At 30.0% G+C, this 25,365-nt stretch overlaps 1 protein-coding gene across 19 annotated transcripts in view; it reads right to left on the minus strand.

The window, feature by feature from the left end:
* Window positions 1-25,365, minus strand: part of LOC143904675 (uncharacterized) — a 132,856-nt gene that overhangs the window by 39,805 nt on the left and 67,686 nt on the right. For 14 of the 19 annotated variants that reach the window (XM_077419498.1, XM_077419500.1, XM_077419499.1 and 11 more), the window contains 2 exons: window positions 21,868-21,970; window positions 18,928-18,987 (listed from right to left, as the gene is read on the minus strand). In XM_077419498.1, the coding sequence (XP_077275624.1) occupies window positions 18,928-18,987; window positions 21,868-21,970 (163 nt within the window). The remainder of the gene's footprint in view (window positions 1-18,927; window positions 18,988-21,867; window positions 21,971-25,365) is intronic. The other 5 variants (XM_077419497.1, XM_077419508.1, XM_077419501.1 and 2 more) reach the window with 3 other exon arrangements.

The raw sequence follows: 25,365 nt of genomic DNA on the forward strand, positions 1-25,365 counted from the left end.
CAATCGAGACACTTAAAGAAGTTTCGATCAACTTTCCAAGAGTGATTGCACACAAGCAAGATAAACACAAATGCCATTACATTAAAAAAAAGTCACTGCGGTAAAAAATAAATGTAATGAAAAATTGCAAGAAATCATAGAATTCTTGCGGCGTTTTAATATACTAGATAAATGACCTCTAGAAGACACAATGGTGGAAAATGGGAACGATTTTAAGCGGCATGCAGGAAAATCTTGGAAAAGCAAGTGGGACACAACATCAAGCGATGATGGTAAAAAGTCGAAGTTGCACAATGAAGAAATAGAACTTGTGGAAAACTTTCTTTGTGGAAAAACTTTCGCGTCGAATTTGCGATGCCGATATAGGCGCGTGCAGTGTTTGTTAATCCACCATTCTTGTGTGGCTCGTTCGAATGCTTCGTTCACGTTTTACACTCGCCGCGCCGGTTTTCCGATTTTCCTTCGTATCTGTATAATAGCTTCTTAGAGGCGGCACGGCGGCGGGGTATTTAGCGACAAATAATGTAAGAAATTTATTTCATTCTTCTTGTCTTCCCTATTAGCTGCCTAATAATCAGTTTTGTACAACCAAGCATAAGATGATCAGATTTCTATGAGCTTTTGTAATTAATCTTCTATTAAAATTTACTTGCTTACTTTTGCGTGACAAAATTTTAATTATAAAATTTCTATCTTAAAGAAAATTTCGCGGAATTAAGATTTTTTTCCAATTAAAGACGCGTAATCCTTTGAATTTTATATATATCTGTTCGTTTTATTTTTAATTTAAATAAGATAACTGAATTTAACTGCGAATTTAACTTGGGTATTCTTTCAATTAGCGAGTTTATAAAAAGTCACCATATATCTATTTATATTACGTCTTACTATTTTTCGTCAATAATTTCTTAGAATTAGTTTTTCTATATTGTATTAATTTTATAATAATTTAAAAATAAGTGTAAATTGTATTACTTTAACATTTTTTTAATTATTTTAATAACTACATTTTTAATTATAGTTAATATACATAATATCATAACGTCACTCGTTACCATTCTTTGCGTGATCTCGAGGTGATCTAGACATTAGAGCAGCGTCAGAGTTATTAGGAATATGCCTTATCTTTTCTGTCACGTATGCACATTATTAATTGTTACTGTATTTTAATTGAAAAATACCTCTATTTTCTTATTTTGTAACAGTGATGTTGCTGTCGTTACATATTGTTGCGCAGCAATATAACATATTAGTCGCGTAAAGGTCTATCCAGACAAACTTGCATAGCGCATAAACATAAGCATAAGAAAATTGATTGGTCCATATACTTGTGCATAAGAAAATAGACCAATCCATTTCTTTATGCATATGCTTATGCACCTATGCAAGTTTGTCTGGATTGACCTTTATAAGTCTACAACCTTGCTTTAAGGGTATTTAAGCTCTAAGCCGTAAGAAATTGACCAATCATAGTAGAATGTGAGAAAAATACTCGACTGTAATTGGTCAATTTCTTACGACTTAAAGCACTTATTGTAAACCAGGACTAATGATACATAATCGTATAGCAATATTGTCCTTAAAAGTTGCATGGATAGTATAATTTAACCATGGTTAACCATGGTAGTATAGTTTATCATTTTACATGTTGTATGTATGATAGGTATTCAATTTCATAATCGTTATATATATATATATATAATTTATAAAGCATATTATAAATATATTATTTATATTATTTATAATATATAAGAGAGTAAAGCAGTGCAAATCAAAGAAAGATACGTATATTGCACATATTTTTTTCTGACTTGCACTTGTTTTATTTTTACGGTAGTAATAAAGCACAATACAAATAAATGTCTTAAATGTTAAAAAGTTTTTAACATATAGTATTATTTTTAAAGGTTTTCAATAATCTATTCATGCCATAAATATTTTCAATGTCTTTCTTCCTATTTTCTTTTTCTTTTTTAGAGTTTACATAATTAAATAATGAAAAATTCTTCATGTAGAGAAGAAATTTAACTTAACCTAATAAAAAATTATTAGGAAAATTAATGATTCCAAATTTATTAGAATATAAGGCAAATATAAAAAAATGATTTATTTATTCATTCATTCAATTGCGCAACAGTCCGAGTCGGACCTGGGCTTCCCTAAAGACATATGCTTATGGTGCGCACGAAGGTTGTACACAAGCACATGCGGGACCTACAGTTTAACGCCGAATCCGAACGGCAAGGTAGAGGAGGTTTCGAGTTTCGAAGCAAGGGATACTCCTGACGGGCTGCCATTCTGTCGAGGAGGAGAGACAAGCGATAAAATTTATTTATTTTGGTTCTACCAGGACTGGATTCGAACCTGAGATCTTTGGTTTAGCAGACCAGATATAAAAATGATAATAGTGCTAATTTGCTTACAAGTTATTATTATAAATTTGAATAAAAAAAAATTTAATGCATTAGGATATATAACCTGCAGCATAAACACTTTGTTTAATTACACATTTATCTATAATTTTACAAGATACAATTCCAAACTCTCTAAATCTGAATCAGTGACTATTCACTGATTCAGATTTAGAGAAAAACTTAATTAAAATTTTAATAAATAAAAGATAATTTTATTATTAATAAAAATGTTAAAAATTATAATAATATCTAAAATTGCAAATAATATGTTGGATGAATTACAAAGTACTATAACAGAGCATTACAAACTTTTAATAAAAAATTTTGTTTCCTTAACAGTAAAAGATCATATAATTATTCATTATATATAATGATTATTAAGAAAATAGAATTTCCAAGAGCTTTTTCTCGACAACGACGTATGAAAATAATTATTTGAAAACTAATAAACTAAAAATTTTTAAAAATATTGCGTATATTATTTATATATATTTATGTCATAAAAAATGCATCATGTCTATTTGGAAAAGTAAAAATTCTCTGTTTTTTTAATTAAACTAAATTTGTTGACTCTTTTCAGTGAACCAATATTTTAGTAAACCATATTAAAAACTTTTGAAAGACAAAATTAAAAATTATTATGAGCAGCTTACATATTACTATACCAAAAAATATATTTATATAAAAAAAAGTGTTGGGTTTCAAGGTACTAACTTTATATTAAGTAAATTATTATATTATACGCAGATATTTCCCGAAAAACAGTAGATTGCGTATAAAAGGTAAACGACAAGCATGAGTCTCTCGGTATTGTGTATAAATCAAACAAATCACATTTTATTTCCGTTTGCCGCGACGCGACGCATTGCAAAGAGTACGTTCTACGGTCTGTACGGTCATCTGCATTATTTTTATGGTTCGATGTCAATGGCGGCGAGGTACACGTATAGGATCGATGTAGTACTGTATACGTCAGTAGGCGTAGCCTTTCAGTGCCATTTTACTGTCGCCTCTTACTTACACACAGTGGGTCACAAGTAAAAAAACGTACGCAAAAATAGAAAAAATAAAATTATATTTTTATATATTTTAAAATATTCTACTGTTATTACTATTATATGATGTACCATTTAATATAATTTTTAGATTCCAAATTATTTTATTCTACCTTTTAATCATTGCCAGTGTTAAACAGAAATGATTTTACATCCATTTTTTCGGCTATTTAATATCTTAAAATATTTATTTAGTAAAAACATATTTTATTTCATGTTGTTATGTATGTTAAGAATATCCGCTTAAAAAAGAACACTAAAAATGGCCTCTCATTACGCTATTGTATTTCATGCTCTCATTTTATTTTGCTATTATATTTTTTTACATTTTAAATATCCTTTGCATCCTATATATATATTGAATCTATTGCAATTATATTTGACTATAAAATATATTTCGCGTTTTTCTTTACATTTTTAATGTTCATTTTAGACGAATTTCACGAATTTTTATTAAGTATTTTTGTTATAGTAATAATATACTTTGTGTGTGTGTGTGTACATTCACTTTTTAATATTACTTTGTATTCACATTTAAAAACACCTAATAATATTATATTGATATAATATTGCAAAATAATTAAAGAGATTATGTTTTTTAAGTATAGTATTTAATTTAATATATGCAGCTTATATTATTGCACGCTTTCTCGTTTTGTTCCTTTCCATCTGTAGAGCGTGAGCGCCACTCATATTTCGCTCATTCTCTTGCCACTCATATTCATTATCGTGCTCTCATTCGAATAAATACTATGTGACGGCATGTGTTATACTCGCTCTCTTTTTCTTCTCTATCGCCCTCTTACTTACTCTTTAGTGGTAACGTATGCGGTAAATATACCAAGTATATTATATATTGCGATACTATATATATTGCGGTCGAAAAAAGTTTACAGTCTACAATAAATTGTGACTGCCGTAAAAAGCTCGTCGAAAATTCACTCAAAAAAGTATAATTATTAATCAATGCGTACATCTAATACTTAGATAGATATGCGCTCACTGAGCCGCTAAATAGCAGTTGAATATAAAATATTGAATTAGAAAAAAACTGTTTAAAAATCGTTTTTATCGTCACCGTCGTTGTCGTCTCTTATTGTTATTAGTATAAGGATGTACGGTTGCTTTTGCAATAATAGACAATAAAAAATTAAGAACTAATAATAACAACAATAATAATAATAATACTGAAGAAGTTAATTAATGCACATTTATTTACTATATTGTCAACGTCAAATATTTAATAACATTATATAACAATAATACTTAATATATTTAATTTTTTATATAATTATATATTTGATTGATAATTTTAATAGCAGTTTCTTCTAAATTGATTGTATATATCATGACGGTCTTGTTTCTCTTAATAGGTTGACAATTTTCAATTTTATGTTATCTAATTCTATTTATATATTTAGTAAAAACTTATCAATACTAATTTTGAGGCGTTTTGATTTATTATTGTGTGAATTAATGTTTCATGTAGAGAAAGAAAGCAATCTCTAATATACAATACAGGTAAACTATATTAAATCTATTTTGCACATATAATTATTTAAATTTTTAATCAAATTCATTCTTCATTCACAAACTTCACACATGCACGTGAATTTGCATGCATATTTATTTAGTAACGCCAAGTTTTTTTGGGCGAAATATTCTATTATTTTCATAACTATAGCATAATAATGAAAGAATTAAATGTCATGATAAGCACAATTTTTTAATACCAAGTTCTTTTGCATTATTTTATTATTCTATTAAGTATAATAAAAAAATTAAATTTTATGATGTGCATGAACTCATGCTCAGTTGGCGTTTAATGTCACTACTTTTATAGCAAAAATAGATTAAAACAACATATTGCATATAATAATTTAACTATATATTTTTACGAACGCGCGGACACTTGGCGCTCTTTATCTTTTATTAAAAAGTAATTTTTAAAGTTAAATATGTATAACTGTAAAATTTTTAAAAAGTAATTTTTATGGTGATATATGTATATGTATAATAATTGTAAAATTTTGTAATTTGTGGCCGTTATATTGTATCCACCATTTAGAATATTTTCATTTTGATATCAGATTGCCAATTAGTCCCTTCAAAAAACCTATGTATACGAAGCTTGATGTAATTTAATTAACTATAGAAATTGATTTATATAATTTTCACGTTTTTCAATTTCCGCCCCACTGTGCCACGGTGTATCTTATTTACTGAACAGTATAATGAACACGAACTGTTTCGGTTCAACAGAGCAAACAGTGAAGCGAAGAGCGAAGAAAATATAATTATCTAATTTTTCGTTTGTCTCGATTTTAATTAATGTTAAATACGATGAATATATTTCATTAATTTAATAAAGCTCTAATAAAATAAATAAAAGATAACGAAATCTACTGATCTACTGGTTGTGAGTAGAAAAACCTTTGAACAAATATTTTAATTGAATATGACTCATTGATATTCAGATCCAAATTAAATTTTTATTCCAGTAAAGTTTATTGCAGATTAAAAATGAATGAATTGTGAAAGAAGATTGTATTGCGCATTTTGGATCAATCCCAAAGAGAAAAATTGCTAAAATAATTGCATGCTTTAATTGAATAATCATTAATCAAAATCCAAATTAAAATTGTTTCGGCAAGTTTACTTTAGATTAAAGGTTCGAGCAAACAGAATCGGATTGTATAGGAGTAAAATTCAGAAGCAATTACCCTTTCGCATCTCTGGTACTCGCATTACAAAATAAAGCCAATTATATCTTTTCAATACCTTTTTTTTTTTAATTTTATTCATTACTAATTATTTAAATAAGCGCTCAACTGCGCGTTAGTTACGGAATAATGCTACGCTAGAATAACAGTTTTCGTTTTTGTGTCTCAGAGAGCATGCGAGCCAGATCTCTATCCGGATTCGCTTTTGCGAAGCATATGAAACAGCGACATACAATTGTAAGACTGAACTCCGTAATCGTCGGTGCACCGCAGCCCAGCTTCGATCAGAATGCTATCAATGGCTGAGAGAATTTCCGTATCAACAGCTGACGGTAAATGATAAGCCTGCGGATTTAACAAAAGCTTCCTCTCTTTCCTCGATTCATTGCGTAAGGATTAAATATCATCGCAGCTGCATTTGCATTCTATCAAACGCAATTAGTCGAACAACTTTCAAATTATTTTTGAACGCAGTATAATGTCACATAAGATGATAGATGAGCTTTGCACAGACAAATTTAATGGCTTTTTTTTATCACATGTCCTATATGTGATAAGGAACTACTCTAGTTAACCAAATATTCAATAATTGTTATAATTAAAATCTGTTTGTAAATCAGTACAAAACAATATCAAGTAAAGTATTATAATACATTAAAATATAATTATTTGTATAAAATATTGTATATATTGCTTTATTTTCGATCTTTTTCTTTGTGTGTGTTCGTTCTTTTATATTTCTTTTTAAAAGTTTATTTATAATACCATAGACAGAATAATGGTATAATATAAAGCCTATCCTTTGTGGCAATTGCAATGTTACATCTCACCCGGTCTGTGTCTCCCCTACTAGTCATCTTCATTAAAATGGCCAATTCACGAACTATAAAAACTCCTCAAGCGTATCTCAAATCATGGAATGAATAGTATTAAAAGAGAAAGAGAGAAGGAATATATAGGCAACTTCCTCTCTTTTTACTATCAAGGAGATAATACGCAGGGAATTCTGACTTCCGTAGAGAAATGCGAGAATTGTATCGAATCGATATGGAGGGGAAAAAAAGGATGATAGTCAAAGCATTGTCAAATAGAATTGACCAACTTGAGAACTTGTTGTTAGGCATTGTGCTAAGGATTGTTAGATCTCAACCCTTGGCCCCCTCTCTACCACTAGAGGTGGATATTATTGAAGAATTGAAGAGAAGAGAAGATCGGCTCGTATTTTACAATTTGGAGGAGCTTGAAGGTGATAACTATACTGATGGCGATCTTGTTAAAAATATTATCCAGAAAATCCAATCCGATAAGGTTCCTAAGATGAGGAGACTGGGTAGAAAACATCAAGGTCACTATCTAGACCGACCGACTAAAGGATGTCTTGGCAATTCTGTGTGGAATAAATCTCGGTATTATAGTCCTGTACGAATTTCTCTAGTGTTAGCAAAGAAAGCATCTCATTGCCAAGGATTTGCAGTCTCAACTAAAGGCGTCAAAGGATGCGGACGAGACTAATAAAACAATTCATTATAAAAAGAGTGCTTAAGAAATTGTCAAAATTAACTTAATGTCAACAAACTGATTCGTTCTCCTTTAGTTTATTATCAGAATGTATATACATAGTTTAAGAATGAAATTATGTGCTCTGCGTTGTGCTATATCCTGTGCCTCTGAGGAATTTGATATAATTATTTTAGTAGAGACATGTTCAAATGATAGCATTACAAATGTAAAGTTATACTTTGATAATTATAATGTATTTCTCATGGATAGATAATGTAGTTCGTTTGGATATCAATTACTATTTATAATTATTTATTTAGTCGTGCTTTGGTAACGGCATATATTGAGTAATTTTTCATTGACATATATTTGGCTGAATTATAAACATAATTATATAGGGTTGTGTGGGGTGATGCGCAACGTTTCCGATTCCTGGTCTGCATGTCGACATTTGACAGAACCGCATACTGCCATGTGTTTGTGTAAATAACTCGCGAGATAGCACATACCCTGGTTTGCTGTACGAAAAACGAGCTGAAAGTTTTTTTTGCTTTTCACATTCATAGTGATTTCGTGAATTGGTTTTAGTCATCTTATAAGTAAATATTTTTATATTGTTAGTTTTTCAAGTGCTTTTGATAATCCAAAGCGATTTTGTGATTTCCTTACATTGTATTGGTGTCACGCCAGTTCGCGCAAAATAGCGTGTTTGGGATGATGCAACACTGTGTCGACATGCAAGGTCGCAACTATTTTACTTGTGACAACTGCGATTCAGATGATAAAAAATAAAGTTTTTTGCGTTTTTCCTTTCATTATATTAATTTTTAAGCGATAAATAAATAAGAAATCAAATAGAAAATGATTCTTTTGTGAAATTTTCATTTGTCAGAGGTCGATTACAACACAGTGACATTTTTTGTTCACCAGATTTCGATTAATTTGTATTTAAGAAGCCAAAATTTAACATTTAAGTCGATTGATGTCGATATTCATGCATTTTTTACCTTAATTTTACCTGTGTTGCACATCACCCCAAGAAAATTTGAAAATGCTAAAACAAACGTTTTTGAAAACTCAAAAAATTTTTATAAAAAATTTAAAATTTTGAAAATCTAATCACGCAGAATTTTAGTATTTTCCTTCCTCTACATTATACAGCCATAATATATTCAAGAATTTGATTTTTGGATGTTTTCCAAGCAACGAAAAAAAGTGTTGCACATCACCCCATACAACCCTACATAATCATTTATTTGCCCCCGGCTTCGGATCCTTCTGCTTGTTATGAGTAACACTGTCTCTCTGTTGAAGAAGTGATAACTATGTCATCTAATTCTAATATTTTAATCGTTGGAGATTATAACTTGCCTCACACTTATCGGTACAATGATGATTATTTACAATATAATATTGATCGTTATTACCATATGTCAGAGCAGGCAAATACTAGATATTGTACATTTCTTTAATTTTTATCAGCATAAGAGCAGCTCATTATCAATATAAAAATATAAACCGATTTCTGATTATCTTGCTTTTTTTCAATTAAGAGCTCAATGTAAATCTCTCTCCTTCAAATGCTTGTTATTAGGTATTATAACAGACGATTTAACAATCAATAATTAATGTTAATGGATACAGCTGACGTAATTTACTGTTATTGCAACATACGTGGCATTTCAATTGGCTCCCTGAGCATGCATATTGCAATTGACATGAGTGCGATCGCATGAATACAAGTACCCCTATTACTGAAATGCATGCTGATTATTACCTATACTAATCATGTTCTGCATTCTGCACTTCTCTAATAATGAGATTATAAATTTTTGAGGACAGATTTATTTTTCAAAAAAAATCAATAATTAAGTATTAGATTATTTATAATATGTACAATCTATTTACAGCAACATATATATTTTCTATGAAAAACATGCAAATCAATATGCATTATATGCAAAAAATATGCTAAAACGTATTCTAATAAAAAATTATCTGATAATAGTTTTGAAGATAACAGTCATGTACAAATGTGTGTGTGTGTGTGTGTGTGTGTCTGAATATGTGTATTACTACGTTTAAACATCTTTTATATTTTATTTATGTTCATAGGAATTTATTTTAAAAGTTCATTCATTGGCATTAATCAAACTATTTGACTAAACACTCCCTTTTTTCCTATTCACATTTACTTTAATATTTTTAATGTTTCTCATATTTTTTTGATAGTTTTGCAGTTATTTTTTAATATTTATTTTTTAATTTTAAATTGTATTCATTAAGGCTGCACAAACAAACTAATAATTATCAAGATATTGATTTTACTTCATAAACTTTTTCAAATATTTTTTATTTTTTTTTTATTTTCTAAAACATGTAGAGTATATGTATAAATTTCACGCACTAATTCTTATTGTTAATATTTAAAATTCATTAATATTTAGAAATTTTATTGTAAAAACATTATCATAATAAATATTGCAAATTGTATTAAATACCGAATAATAAGTAGGTATAAACCTTTTCTTTTTAATGTTATGAATTAAAAATAAAAATAAGTTTTTCTTATTAAGAATATCTCAGAACAGCAGAGGGAAGCAAGCGGAGAACATTGAAAGATTTGGTTGTAAAAGGGGAGAAAGTTAAGGTAGGCGTCTCGCTACGTGCTAGTCATGTGACTGTTTGTAGGTTTTCACGTTCAGCAATATATTTCAGGCAATTTTTGCTAAGGAAAAAATAATTTTATGAATTATGGTGTAAAATTTCATACGTGACAAAGTATGTTACTTTTTCCAAATTATGTGATTTTTCTCACTTGACTCCGTTTTGATCAGCTGATCATGCAAGTCGTCGAGAAAGGTTACAAGTGAGGTTACATCTCCTTTTCGATTGAATTTTGACAATTACTGAAAAAGAGTTTCAAAACGCATGACAGGGGTGTCAATCACTATCCAATTCGGCTAAGAAAGACGAGCCTCATAACCTGCAACTACAGTGATTAGCCAGCGGCGTTGCCAAGTCTTCCCAACTACACCTCGACCAAAATATGTCTGCTCGATTACCGCATTTTCACTAAAATAAACTAAAAAATTAGCAGCAAAATCTCCGGTAAACTATATATTTTATGGTTGCATCGGATTCTTCGAAATCTAATGTACAAAAACAATGTTTTTTCTCACTTCATCTAATCAAAAAATGCGAAAATATGTGATTGAAACCGTGATAGAGCCTTCTTTTTCGTGCCGTCTGTATGAAATAATGCAAAATTTGTTATTTTCGAGATCAATTTTCTAGAGTAAATAGTCGGTAAAGAGCCACAGAAAAAATCGACTGCAAAGCTGCATGATCATATAATTTGATATAAAATCCAAAATCAAAAACTTTATCTAATATACATGCCCTGACGAGACGACTACCTTAAGGTAGAAGCGAAAGAGGTAAGTGCGATAGAGCGGAGGGTGTGAGAATTGCGTGAGGGGGAAACAGAGGAAGAAAGACGAGAAGAAATAATTGCAAATGAAAAGGAAAAGGGAAGAGTGTGAGGAGAGTAAAGCTAAGACGGGGAAGAGGAAATGGTGGATAGGAGAGGAAGAGAGAAGCGAAGAGGAAACGAGAAAGAGGAATGTTATAATAAGGATTGAAAAGGAGAGGTGGGTAAGAGAGGAATCGAGTTTGGAGAAGATGAGGGAGCTTTTTGAGGAGGGCCTGAGGGTGAAGGCGGAGGTAAGAGAGGTGAGGGTGGTAGGAAGGGGGATTGGGTAACGTTGTTGGTTAGGCTGGGGAATGAAGAGAAGAAGTTGAGGGTGCTAGAGGCGAGAAAGAAAGCGGGAAGTAGGTTAAGGGTAAAAATAGACGAGGACAGGTCGGTGGAGGAGAGGATAAGAGAGAGAGTGGAGTGAGAGGAGAGAGTAGGAGGGAGGGTGGAGGTGAACAGGAGGGAGAGAGGGTGTCGGAAGAGAACAGAAGTGTGAAGATGGAGGAGGAGAAGATTTCGAAGGAGATGGAAGACAAGCTCCTCATGGGCCCGGATGACGAGCAACAGACCCATGACTTGAAGTAGACAGTAAGGAAGAACAGAGACAGGATGAGGCGGAAGGAGGCAAACGGAGAGGCGAAAGAAGAGGGAAGGGTTAAGGGAAGGGAAATGGATTATTGTGAGGTCGCATAAGGCCAGGAAAGGAAGGAAGGGGTTTGATACTTTTTGTAAAATTGTTGTTAAAACAGAATGTGTAAGAGGTGTGTTTGTGAGAGGTTTGGGAACGTTCCTCGTTAAAAAACGCCTTGTAAACCCTACGGGGATACACAATAAACGGACATACATATTAAGAATATCTCTTGATAAGAGAAAAATTATTCTATTATCAAGATTTTTTACTATAACATATTCTTAATTATATAATCTCTTGTAATTGTGTCCTTATTATATAAAATATACGAAATTGTTTAAAATATGTCTTAGAATATGCAAATACGCACAATGTGATACTAAAAATGTATTTTTATAAAATATATTTTATTTTGATAAAACAAGTTTGTTTTTATTTCATCTTCCTATGTTTTCTAAAAAAATATTATCTATATAGAAATCCGCAGTCTATTTATTTACTGCGTTTATTGACTGCAGGTGTATAAATCAGACTTGCATTTAATAGGCATTTGAGTATGTTTCAAGAAAGAAATTATTACTTTTATTTTCATTCATGTCATCCATCTTTGTAAATAACAAGGACAAATACGAATTAAATGAAAGTGTAGTTATTATATGCCATAAAATGGCATAAATAACAAAATAAAGCTATCATATTGCCATATTCTCAAGATAGTTCTAAGAGTTAAGTTAAACCGAGATTAATCTATATTGGTAGAAGTGGACATAAGAAAGCTATACTATATAATATCGATCGCTTAACATTAAAGCGCAAACGACAATAACAATGGGCATCAGCAAGAAAATCAAACCAAAAACTACAACTAAATCCGATCACTGTTTTACAACGTACATTAAATTGTCACCATTTCATAATAATGTCATGATATTACTATTAGTAAAAAATTATTATAAACTTTTGCTCTTATTATTGTAAAGTGTTATTGTAAAAGTCCAGAGTCGTTATTACAATTGCACTAGAAATTTTGACTTTCCATGGCAGCCCCAAGAAAAATTTTATTTTTCAAATAATTTCAATTTTGGAATTAATTTAAGCAAATTTCAGAAACGGTTGATCTTTGTTCTCCATTATTACTCCAATCCGTATGCAATATTCAATTGCAACGATTAATCGCTACTACAATCGGCCTGAAGTCCAAGGGGAGTATATACATATTTATAGGTAAGCATTCGGAAAATTTCGTGCAGCTAAATACGAGAGAGCACTACATAGGTATACGCACGCGCGCTCTCGAGTAAATGTGGGTATGTACTACGTATGCATAATGTATGTATGTGTAATGAATATGTATAGGTATACATTTATGTATGTATATATGTATGTGTATTGTACACCACTTTATATCGGATAAGTCGGCCACAAAAGATAGAGATATATTGACATAGATTGTGAGAGCGAGATAACCGATGATTTGTGACCGCGATGAATTCCACGTGGAATTTAACGCTTTCAACTTGAATGATGTTTGTCTTGAAAAATCAAAAACATTGTTTGACTTACAAACGTATTTTTATATGTTATGCAAGGTTTAGAAGGCTGCAGAGACATTACGTCTCTAATGTCTTATGAAAAAGAACGCTATTTTTAACTCGGACAAAGCTTAATGTCTAAGAATTAACTTTCTATTTAGGTCGCATGGGTCATATGCGACCCACGTTGTCGAGACTGATATTATAGTTTTGTTTATACATATATCATACCTACAATATTTATAAGACTATAAAAAAATTATTATTATTAAAAAGAAGATATAATAATAATGCTATGACATGATAATTGTGTATTATACATAATATTTAAGCATATAAATATATGAAATAATTTTATGAAATATTTTATGATAATGTTACATACATATAGTAACATAGCGAAAATATCGAAGGGCCTGAATGAGAAAAGTTCGTAAGGCACATACATTTTACGCACAGTAAAAACCGTATTAATTTAAAAATCACGGATTTAACATTTCGATCATATTTCACATAAAACATACATAGAATTAATAATAATTCAAATTTTCAAATATTTCAAATTACCATATTGAAAAACTGCCGTTTTAAATTCATAATTTTAATCTATAATTTGTAATCAGCAAAATCTATAAATACCAAGTTTGATGCAAATCAATATACGCAAAAATTATCTTGTTAATGCTATCGTATTGATCATTTTGAATTTTATATAATTTTGCAATCTTTAATTAGTAATTTTTAAAATCTGTAAATATTAATGTATCATTAAAATGTACATGATAGATTTAAAAAATCTGAAAAATTATCTACAATATAATATTATAATGACTTAAAAACAGTACCTTCTTTTACGGCAAGTTATACATTAAACAAAATAGAGGTATTCAAATAAGTTGGAGTTTAACGGTTTGACAGGTTATGTCGGGTTAAAGTCGGGTAAAAAGTTAATTTTTACACTTTTAACCCAAAGATTAATGTAATAGGTTAATGAGTCACTTATGTATTTTGCATAACGTTAAAGAGTAGCGCGCCCAAAGTTAATTAATTAACTTTTTACTCAACTTTAACCCGACATAACCTGTCAAACCGTTAAACTTTATCTTATTTGAATACCCCTATTATATTCTAGAACAGAATCTTTAAATGTTTTAAAAGAATCCTGCGGCTGTCTAAAGTTCAAAGAAGCCCAATCAAATAACAAAAAATGAGTCTTTATTTAATTATATATATATATGTTACTACTCAAATATAGAATTTGAACTAATGAATCTGATTTCAAAGATAGTGACTATAGGTAGTATAGGCTACACAAAATTTTTAAATCAGATAGATTAATTACTAACTAGAATTTACGATCAATTATTCGCGAACTGTTGTTTAGTCATCATACATCAAATATGGTAGCACTGCGTTGTTATGCAAATTTTAAAGTAGAAATATTAAGACATCGACACCGTTATCCATAATACGACTCAAGTGTGCAGTCAAATAAAAAAAAAAACTCAAAAAATTCTATGTTAAACTGTACTATTTTTGTGCTATGCTATGCTTCTGCAACTTAATTTTTGATAGTTAATTTATAAATCTTTTTTTTTTTCAAACTAAAAAATTATTTTCAAATTTATCCGAAAAATGTTTATTTTTTCCCACAAAGATTTTCAGAATTTTTGTGTTATTTCACTAATAGCATTTTTAAATTAACGAATAAAGAACTCTTATATTATTTGATAAAAATCTTTCTAGCAGCTACCTAATAGTAGCATAATCAATAAAAATTAGTAATACCATTTTTAATTTCTTCTACATGAATTTCATTATTAATTAAAAAAAATAAGAAAAATATAAAAAGTGCAAAAAAAAGCTACTTTATATACTATTAACTGAGTAGATATCTACAATAAATTCTGAAAATTTTTATAATTATTTAGTTAATACATCTCATTAAAAATAAATTAAAGAACTGTTTTTTACAAACATTAGGCATGATTCCACAATATTTCCTTTATTTTAATATTACTTATTAATTATATAATTAAAAGTGAGATTTATATTAGATAATCATTAAGTTTGTTAAAATGCATACTAATTACTTACAATTAGTTAATACTTTGGTAAAGAACTAAATATTATTTCTATTTTGGTAATTTTACTTACAATAGCTAATAACAAAATATCATTAGTATATTAGTATGTTAGATAATAAAATTTAAATAATCTAAAGTTTAAATGTGCCATTGTTATGTTATGTTGTAAATTATTAAAAAAGTTTTTATTAAATAATTAATTTCAATATTATTTATTTAGCTAATTCATTACATCATTAAGTGTGTGTAAAAAAAATAAAACTATATTCTTTCCTAAAAAAAACTATCTTGTCATTATCTATAGCATCTGATCAATCTTAATTACAGATATTAATTATAAATACATTACAATAAATATTTTTTTTTACTAGTAATTATCTCATCAGTTTAAATACTCTTGATAAAAAATAATCTGAAATTTAAAAAATTATTTTGCTTTTTATGTCTAGTTGTAATTAGTTTCAACTATATACGTACCAAATAGTATTATTTATATAATTACTAGAAAAAGTAAGAATTATATTACTTCATCATTAACTAGAAAAGTTAGACAGCGGTGATGTATCATACAACTTTATTAGCTCACAGTCAGAGCTCATCACAGTCACATATTAGATTCAATTTCTACTAGAGTAATATGCTGCCAATTTTATTTTATGGCAATAGATTAGTTATTATATATAGTAACAAATAAATATCTTTAGTGTTTTAAGTATTCAAGTGAGCTTTATTGCCAAAGGAGCAAAGCGCATCTCGAGTTGTTATTCCTCCGAATTCTGAATCATCGAGAGAAAGAGATGTTTTCGTTCTAGAAAAATATCTCGCCATGAAAGTTGTTAGAAAAGATCGTATCATTTCGCACAATATACATGTTTACATGTTTACATTAATAATATATGTGTATTTATTGAAAAATATGTTTAGTTTCATCGTTAGTCTCACAAATGACTGTGATTAATCAATCACGAAAAACTATATCCGATATTTGACATAAAAATAAAATTGAATGTTATCATTGCAATTTATCACTGCGTTACAGTATGTGATAAATGAATATTCTTCGTAGAATACGATAGAATATAATGAGAATATAGAAAATACTGTCATTTTAGATTCTGATGGCAATGATGGCAAAGACAACGCAAAAATCAACTTTAGCAACATGGAATTGAAACCCGAAAAAAGAATTTAGCTTAATGAGTAAAAAATAAAAGTACTGTTGAATAAGAGTTTAGATATTTATTCATATTATGCATACTATATAATAATATTATTACGATCGCGTTTATGTGTATCATGATGTATATACGTCCTGAATTCCATTATTTCACGAACATTATTCTGATTAATCGCAGCTCTCGCCGGAATGATAATAGGCTCGGTATACTTTTAGGCATGCTTCGCGCGACTTTCGTGCAGGCAAATAGCAGTTTTTCATGACAAATAATTCGTAAAGATTGTCGAAGTAAGATATGCAAAAACGAAATATCTTGCGATACGTCGTTCATGCCCTAAACGTCACTAGCTGTTCATCGAATGATTCTACATTAGAAAAATCGAAACTTTATCCGGTAAATGGGATTTATCGATAAAATTTATAGAGGCGAAATATAAAAAATGTTTTTTCGCGCAAGCAAATTAAAATTAAATTTATAAAACAAATTCACGCAAAGGAATAGTTAAGCCTTTCGTTCTATCAAGCGAAATGGAAAGTTCGGTTAATTGATAATGACGTCATAATGATCGCAATTACGTGAGTGATTATTAATAATTATTTTCAAATTGAAATACATAATGACTATTATATTATACGTGAAAGTCGATGTTAGAGGAGCATCGCATTAGATGAATGTATAAGCATTAAAAAAAAATAAATAAATAAATAAAACAGTTAAGGAAATGTAATTTTCTGCGGCACCTAATATAGTTTATCTATTAAAGTATTAAGAGTATTAAATCGTTCAAAAATTTCTATTGGTTTTTATATAAACTCGTTAAAACTTTTCTATAAAATCGAAAAGAGCTTAATGTTTCTTGAGTCTTCAAATATTTGAACTTTTTGTTTGTCAGAAACGTTCAAATATTTAAATTGTAATATCGACAAGAAATTACAAACAAATCGAAAAAACTTTTACAACTCAATACTTTAAATTAATTCTTCATTGTTCCTATTTTTCCAGAAATAGAAATGCTATAAATAATTATATATACGCGATTATGTCTAGAGCATCCCATTTAAAATATATAGATAATATATAAGCAATATACAATACATATAAATAATATAGTATTGTAAAGACATATTTTTATATATGTACAGGCTGTAAAATAAGTGTAACAGCTTTTGCAAGCAGATACAGCGTGTGAAACTGAATAGAAAAGTTCTCCGTTTTGTAATTTTCACAGTAATTAATGAGGAATTAATAAAGGTCTGTGAATGAGCGTGCACTTTAGTGACGAAGCCACCGTATGAAGTTGACTCCTCTACTCTACTACTAAAAATTCAGTTACAACCATTATCATTCATTTGGTGGTAGTCCATTCCCGATTGGTGATGAAAACTATAATTAAAAACGCAAAAAAAATATTTGCATGTAAAGTTAACCCCTCCCCTAAAATTCAACTTTTCAGATTATGTAAATACATTAAGACTGTAGAATACATTAAGAAACGTCAATAAATAATCATCAAATGAATGCTTGCAGTTCTCTGATTACATATCAGAGAGCGTCGAATTTTAGTAAAGATGGGATTAACTTCACAGTCTTCACATACATACGTCACGTCTTTTTACCATGTTATCATTTACCATTTTTACGCTCAATCATCAGGAAAAAATTACCAAACGTCAGTAAACGACCAAACGTCACCAAACAAATGCTAATAGTTATGATTATAATCTGGAAAGTTAAATTTTATAGAAAGGGGAGTAAATTTCACGCAATTTTTCCGTATTATTAATTACAATTTTGACCAGTAATCGATGGGAACGGCCCATCAAACACTACCAAACGATCACCAAATAAATATAATAATAGTTGTAACTAGATTTTTAATAGGGAGGGAAGAGGACAACTTTATACAGCTGTGCGCTTATTGTATACGTCGCTGAATCGCACGGATGCTGCACGCTCATTGACAGATTGACGGATCTTTATTAATTAATTTCCCATTAATAGTGAAAAATCGCGAAACATTACAAGACTTTCCTGTTTAGTTTTACCCGATGCTTACAAAAAAAGTGTTACACAGTTATTACGACAGATCCTGTATACATAAAATATGAATTTTAATCAATTTGACTTGAATTTTGAGGTATAAATATGGTTGTTCGATAATGTTGACATTCAGCTACAAGCCTTTTTGTTAGCAAATTAATGGCAGATACAAACAGTAGCATCAGGGCAAGGAGAGGGGAGGGGGAGGGGCGACTTTCTTCAAAGAGTGAGCGAAAATAAATCGAAATAAAACCTGGGCATTTGCGTAGCTTCGAATTATTCGTCTTACCTTCGCTGTTCTCATCCTCTGTTGACTTGGCCGATTGTAGCTTCGCGCTTGGTTGCTTCGCTGCAATCAAAATTCGCAGCTGGCACCGCGTTCTCTCTTTTGTTTTCCTTGTTTTACTTTTCTTTCCCTACCCCCCTCCCTGCCCTCTTTAATGCTCGTTTTTTTTCGCTTGATCGACTGACTCTCCATCATAATCGATTATGTGATCTCTAGCATGAGATATCGATAACAAATTAAAGTAAAAACAATGATTCACTTTTTTCGTACTCGATGAACAAAAGGAGAACTAGATGGTTTCCGTTAAAATTTCTTGAAAAGTCGGCGGGTACAAGATACTTCTTCTAAATCTCCAATGATATCGTGAATAAAATGATGGTATATATCACAATGAAACATAATACCTAACATATAAAATATTTTCCGCCTAACTCACAGAGAGATTTTTACAATCAATTAAGATTCACGTATGTATTCTGGTGTTTTATAATCGTACGATGTCGATTAAGTTTGTTAAATCCTAATCTCTTCTTTCATCTTTGATAACATAAAAGCCAAACATCACAACGCCACTGGCGACACTACAGATGAGTTAAATCTATCAACCTGCGTGAAAAAAAAAGAAAAAAATCGCCTGCGACTAAAGATCACACGGGTGGGGAGAACGGAGTTCAATCGTCCACGATACATGTCGGGTTTATTTCATTTTTCAGAAGCGACCGGGAAGATGGAAAAGCCAATGGCGCGGAATTTATTGCGGCCAAATTGCCTTACGCGAAACGAGGTCGTGGAAGATCGTGCAAGATCGTGAACGATTAAATTCGAGCGATGGCTAGCTGAGAAATCAACGATCAGTGGAAATGGATTCTGACACGGTAATAATATTCGCAGTTATTGGCCTTGACTTAAAAATTCCATTATCTTTACTTTATATATATATATTTTTTTTATAATTTATAAATATTTATATATTATTTATAGATTATAAGTAATACAATATAAGTAATGTAAAAATTACTACTAATAACGACAATATAAGGATAATAAGATAGTTATAGATAACATCTGTACCTTTCCATTTTAATGTAAATTGAAGTAAACACGGAAATCTCAAATTAAATTAGCTGTTAGTTTAGATTAGGTACTATATAATATATAATACAAAGCAAATTTTGATTCCTGTATACACCGTTGTTCCTCCTGTTGCTCAAAAGCGCTTTATGTTTTCAAACAGATTCTCGAGATTCCTTGAATCATATAAATTCCAACCAAGAATTAGAGGAATTTATATTCAAACTTTTCTTGCACATTTTGTAATTATCCTTATTATAACGTCATTATCCTTAATCTAATTTTCAGCTTTAAATATTTACATCAAAATTCAATGCTATGCATATGCTACTAAATATTATAAATACACAAATGTATCAATTACAATCAATTAAACATAAGCTGTGTATTTTACGTTTATTATTATATTATGAAAATGTAAAGAGATATTTAAAAATCTATTAGAAATTTTGATGCGAACGAGTTATTTGCAAACACAGCTTTGAACAAGGCCAAGAACCACATTTTTGCGCTTAATCGTGCGTTACCAAAATACTCGATCGAGTGGAAACGAAGGGGAGTTCTACCGGTCTGATCGACAGCTGACATCTGTCTCCGAAAGATGGGTCGGGAACGAATGCACGTTCTTTTTACCGGCAGGTAAAAATGCATATCTACTCTGACTTATAAGCGTTCACACAAAGACATCGGTAATAGGGCAAAATGAGAATAACATCGAGAGAACAGGTATATGACAATATGTATCGTAATGCGCTGCTCTAAAAATATATCATGACATATACAATATCGAAATGGAAATAGGATTGGTCCCACAACTTGTAATTTTAATTTTAACGACAGATTTCTTGCGAATTTGAAGTCGATTTTTTCATAGTGACAACATCAAGCGATATCATTATTTAATACAACTTTTCGATTTTCAATAACATGTTTAATGTGTAAGGTCCAAATTAAAATTTTATTAACGTAAAGCTCACTTGAAATTGATTGATTAAAGGATATCTTCTGCGATCTCTTAAAACGTAATTTGCGACAAACTTTTCTTTTTCAATCGCTTATAACTTAAAAATGTCGAGACACCTCAGTGCCTCGATATTTTCCTTAAAAAAAAATCAATTCCGAACTCATCAGAGAGTCTGCCATTAAAATCGCAAGTTGTATATAGGACAGTCTATATGCATATATATGTTACATAAAAAATAATGTATTGTATAATAAAATCGCGATAATATGGTGTGTATGAAGTGAACGGAATGTGATGGAGAGCGAGTGCGTTAATGAGTAATACAAATAAACGAAATTATTAAAGACACTAGTAAGAGACTAATGTACGGAGAAAAAAAGTAAAAAGTTTTCTCAGCGAATAGGACGCTCTCGAGAGCATTGGCATGAATATTTTCACTTTCCCGATTATAAATGACGACTGAGGTATTAAAATAAAAAATAACTTATGTATTGTTGTGTAAAACAGAATCGATACAGAGATCGGCCGATTCACGCTTGAGTGAATGTGAGTTCTCTAATGTATCAAGCCTAAACAGTATGAATGTATAGATTCTCCGAATCTTACAAACCTTTCTTAATTTTTAAGTATACCTCACGATACATTTATCAAATTATCAATGCATCTTTCCATTTGGAAAATTATACATTAAATATAACAGTCGTTTAATAAATAAATTTTAAAACTTCACATAAGAATTCATTGCTATATCGCGTGAGAAGTATTACGTCATTGTTACACGTATTAGTAAAATTTCTTACGTTTTCTGCCGGCGAATAAGCTATTTTATTCTGTTTAAGATTAATGTTCGCTAAATACAACGAAAATAACAATTCTATTGTGTCGTAATTCGTAATTACTGCACTTACTCGACGGTGGCGGCTGCGGCGCACGTCGTACAACTGTGTGCTCCTGATGCGGTCCTGTGTACTCGTGCCATGTGTACGTGCTCTTGTATTCCGAATGAAGCTGCTGTAACACATAATTAACAAACAATATGTTTTTAAAAATCATGATAGAACTACTCTATACAATTGTGTGTAAATATAGGCGTATTGACAAGGGAAAGATCCCCAATTTTTCTAATCGGTAAATCTCATTAAAAGAAATAAATTTCCTCCATAAAATTTTGTCCTATTTCATTTTTTGTTGGTGAACAATAAAACAAAAACAAAAAATAGATTGATTTTGTCCTTTCAGAGTAAATTTGGGCAGTCAGAAAAATAGCTTATTATATATCAGGGCATCCTCTGTGCGTTGCCAAGTTTCATAATTTTTTGAACTTTCGAATTGGGGACCTTTCCTTGTGAGTAATACTAAAATTTATTAAGGAAGAGTTGTTTAATACATACCGGGTCACCTAAATAATACCTTATCAATTTCTTTCTTATCTATAAATATAATCGACATTTAATGGTAAAAATATGAAATGAATGAGCTATGAAAAATATAAACAAAAGATTTCCAAATTATGCCTTATATAGCTTGTGCGTATTATAAACATTTTTGAAAATTAAGTACGAATAATATAATTTTTTACCAATTTAACTTCTTTATTTACGTAACTAATAATAATTTAACATGCAGTTTTATTCTACATTCTTATGTTTTCATAAAAATAGATTTATTGTAGAACATTTTACATTTATTTTATGTATGTAGGCAATTAATTAGATAAAAATGCCATTTACAGTTCGGACTGGATCTCAGTAGCCTAATACTGTATACTTTTCCCAAACTCAGTAAACTGTGCGCCGATTTTTTATCGCTCGTTAAAACACAGCTCCTTGTTGGAACAGTAAATCTACATACTTAATATAAATCGATAATCGCGATTTAAATTTTTATGCTAATAAACATCCTTATTGAGTCAACAAAAAACTGTATTTTAAAGACCGACAAAAAATCGACGCGCAGTTTACTACGTATGGGAAAAGTACACAAAATTCACTCAATATTATTATTAGGCTGCCAAGATCTAGCCCGGACCGTAAATGACATTTTTCTCTAATTAATTATTATAAAAATTAAATTAATATTTTTACCAAATTTGTTTCATGTTTCTTAAATCATATACCACCATGAAGTGTTTTAAATCGTACTGACACGATTTGACAATTCATGCTTAATACGTTCATTAATCATATAGAGTAAACTCGGATAAGATGGCCATACAGGAAAGATGGCCAACCTATGTTCTCTCAATCTAGCTCGCCATGAAACATTGAATGAACATGGGTTGGCCATCTTACCCGAGTTTACCCTATTTAGCTTATCACGTGTAGATTACGTTATAAGTATAGGTTATATTTAATAATCTATAAAGAAAAGGTTTTTATTATTTATAAATAATTAAAATATGTTTTAAATTATTAAAAAATATAAAAAAAACTAAAATTAGTTTTTATCTCAGCATAGAAAAAAAATATGGTCAATGGAATAAAGAAAGTGGAATAAAGAAATGGAAAAGACGATTGAGTCATATAAGAAAAGGAATTATAGATTCAATAAATGCTGTAGGCGATTTGAAATACCGAAACCGACATTTAGAAGACATCTTTAGGCAGAATTAAAAAACCTTTTCCATTTGTAAAGAAAAATGATATTTTACCTTGCATATATTACAAAAGGATATTGAAGATGAACTTGTTCGACATTCTACTAAATCTCGTCTTTTCTTAGATTTAATACAGATGTGTGACAATTAGTTTTCCAAATTAAGAATGAAATGCCATTCCTAATAAGTTTAATCGCAATATTGAGCTGGCGAATAAAATATGATTTTATTCGTGTATAAAAAAACATCCAGATCTTTCTGTACCTATGTCTACCTGAACTTCTATGGCACGAGCCAAGGGATTCAATACAGAAGTTATGAATCGTTTTTTGACATTCTGCAAAATAAAATCGAGAAAAATGGAATAAATACTAATAAAATATTTAATATATGTATATGAAACTGAATTTTGTACAAAAAATGTTTAAAGATAGTTAGGAAAAAAGAAAAAAAGAATTAGTAGAGTTGTTAAAAAAAAGAGGAATAAGTACAATAATTGTGTATTGTGCCAGTGCATTAAAAATATTTATTCCACCAATGTTTATTTTTAAAAGAAAGCGAATGGCACATTAAATAAATAACAACGCACCGGCAAAAATTACAATATCAAAACACGAATTTATAACTAATAATTTGTTTGTGAAAACGCTACAACATTTTATTGATTTTACAAAACTAACTATAGATAAAAAATGCTTTTGCTCGATGGCGGTACCTACCTACCTATCATACATATAAAAAATTTAGAAGCATTAAAAAATTTAGCATACGTGCCAAATGGAGTAATTCTATTTCAATTGCCAAGACATACGAACCACAGATTGCAACTACTTTATGTGGAAGTTTAGGACTCTTGGTAACTTATATATTATATGAGTAAGCACTAAACTAATATGGATATTATTTGCTGATCAATGTGTTAAGCCCCTTGTACAAAAGGCGATAGCGACAGCGACAAAGGTGCCGACAAAGGTATAGCTTTGTCGGCAACCTTGTCGCTGTCGCTATTGCTATCGCTATATCGCTATCGCTATCGCAAGGGGCTTTACGCAATTCGATATAACTCCTATAATAACAATAGCTTATTACAAAGCTGCATCTATTAATAATGTCTTTAAGAATATTGGATTTTGGTCAATAAATAGATCTGTTTTCAATAACGCAGATTTTGCTGGTAGCGATTTTCTAAACAATAATAAAAATAAGACAGAAACTCCTACAAACAATTTTAGACTCATTGTCAATAAATGAAACTAATGATATAATACAAAATTCTTCTCCTTTTCTTCGTAATATACAGATATCATCATTTCCAAAACTAATTGCGCTCATTATATAAGAAACAAAAGAGAACGGCCCAAAGAGAGAGAGAGCTACAGAGTGCTTATTATATTAGTAGCTCTTACAAAGACACAGTAAAAGCTTTATAAGAAAAACAATTAACGGAGATTAACAAAATAAAAAAAATGCAACAACTTAAAAGAAATATCAAAGAAAATATGAATTCAAATAAAGTTCGTCACAATATACCTACTATCAAGTTGTAGTATGTATACATAACGAGCAGAAATGAGTTCCGTTATCCGGTGAGCTACGGTGCAGAGCGGTGCAGGCGAGCGCGCTACGTTACCGTCACGGTCGATAAAAGGTTCAAATACAGAACCGCGAACGCGTAAAAATAGTCAGTCACGCTGTATTTCTCGCGCGTGCATTTGATTAAAAAAACATTTTTAATACAATTTGATATATACACACAATTAATATTTATTACATACAATATAACAATCATAAGTGATTATGTAATTAATTA

Source organism: Temnothorax americanus, unplaced genomic scaffold, assembly GCF_048541705.1.
Source record: "Temnothorax americanus isolate GAGA-0224 unplaced genomic scaffold, ASM4854170v1 Scaffold55, whole genome shotgun sequence".
Taxonomy (NCBI): Eukaryota; Metazoa; Arthropoda; class Insecta; order Hymenoptera; family Formicidae; genus Temnothorax; species Temnothorax americanus.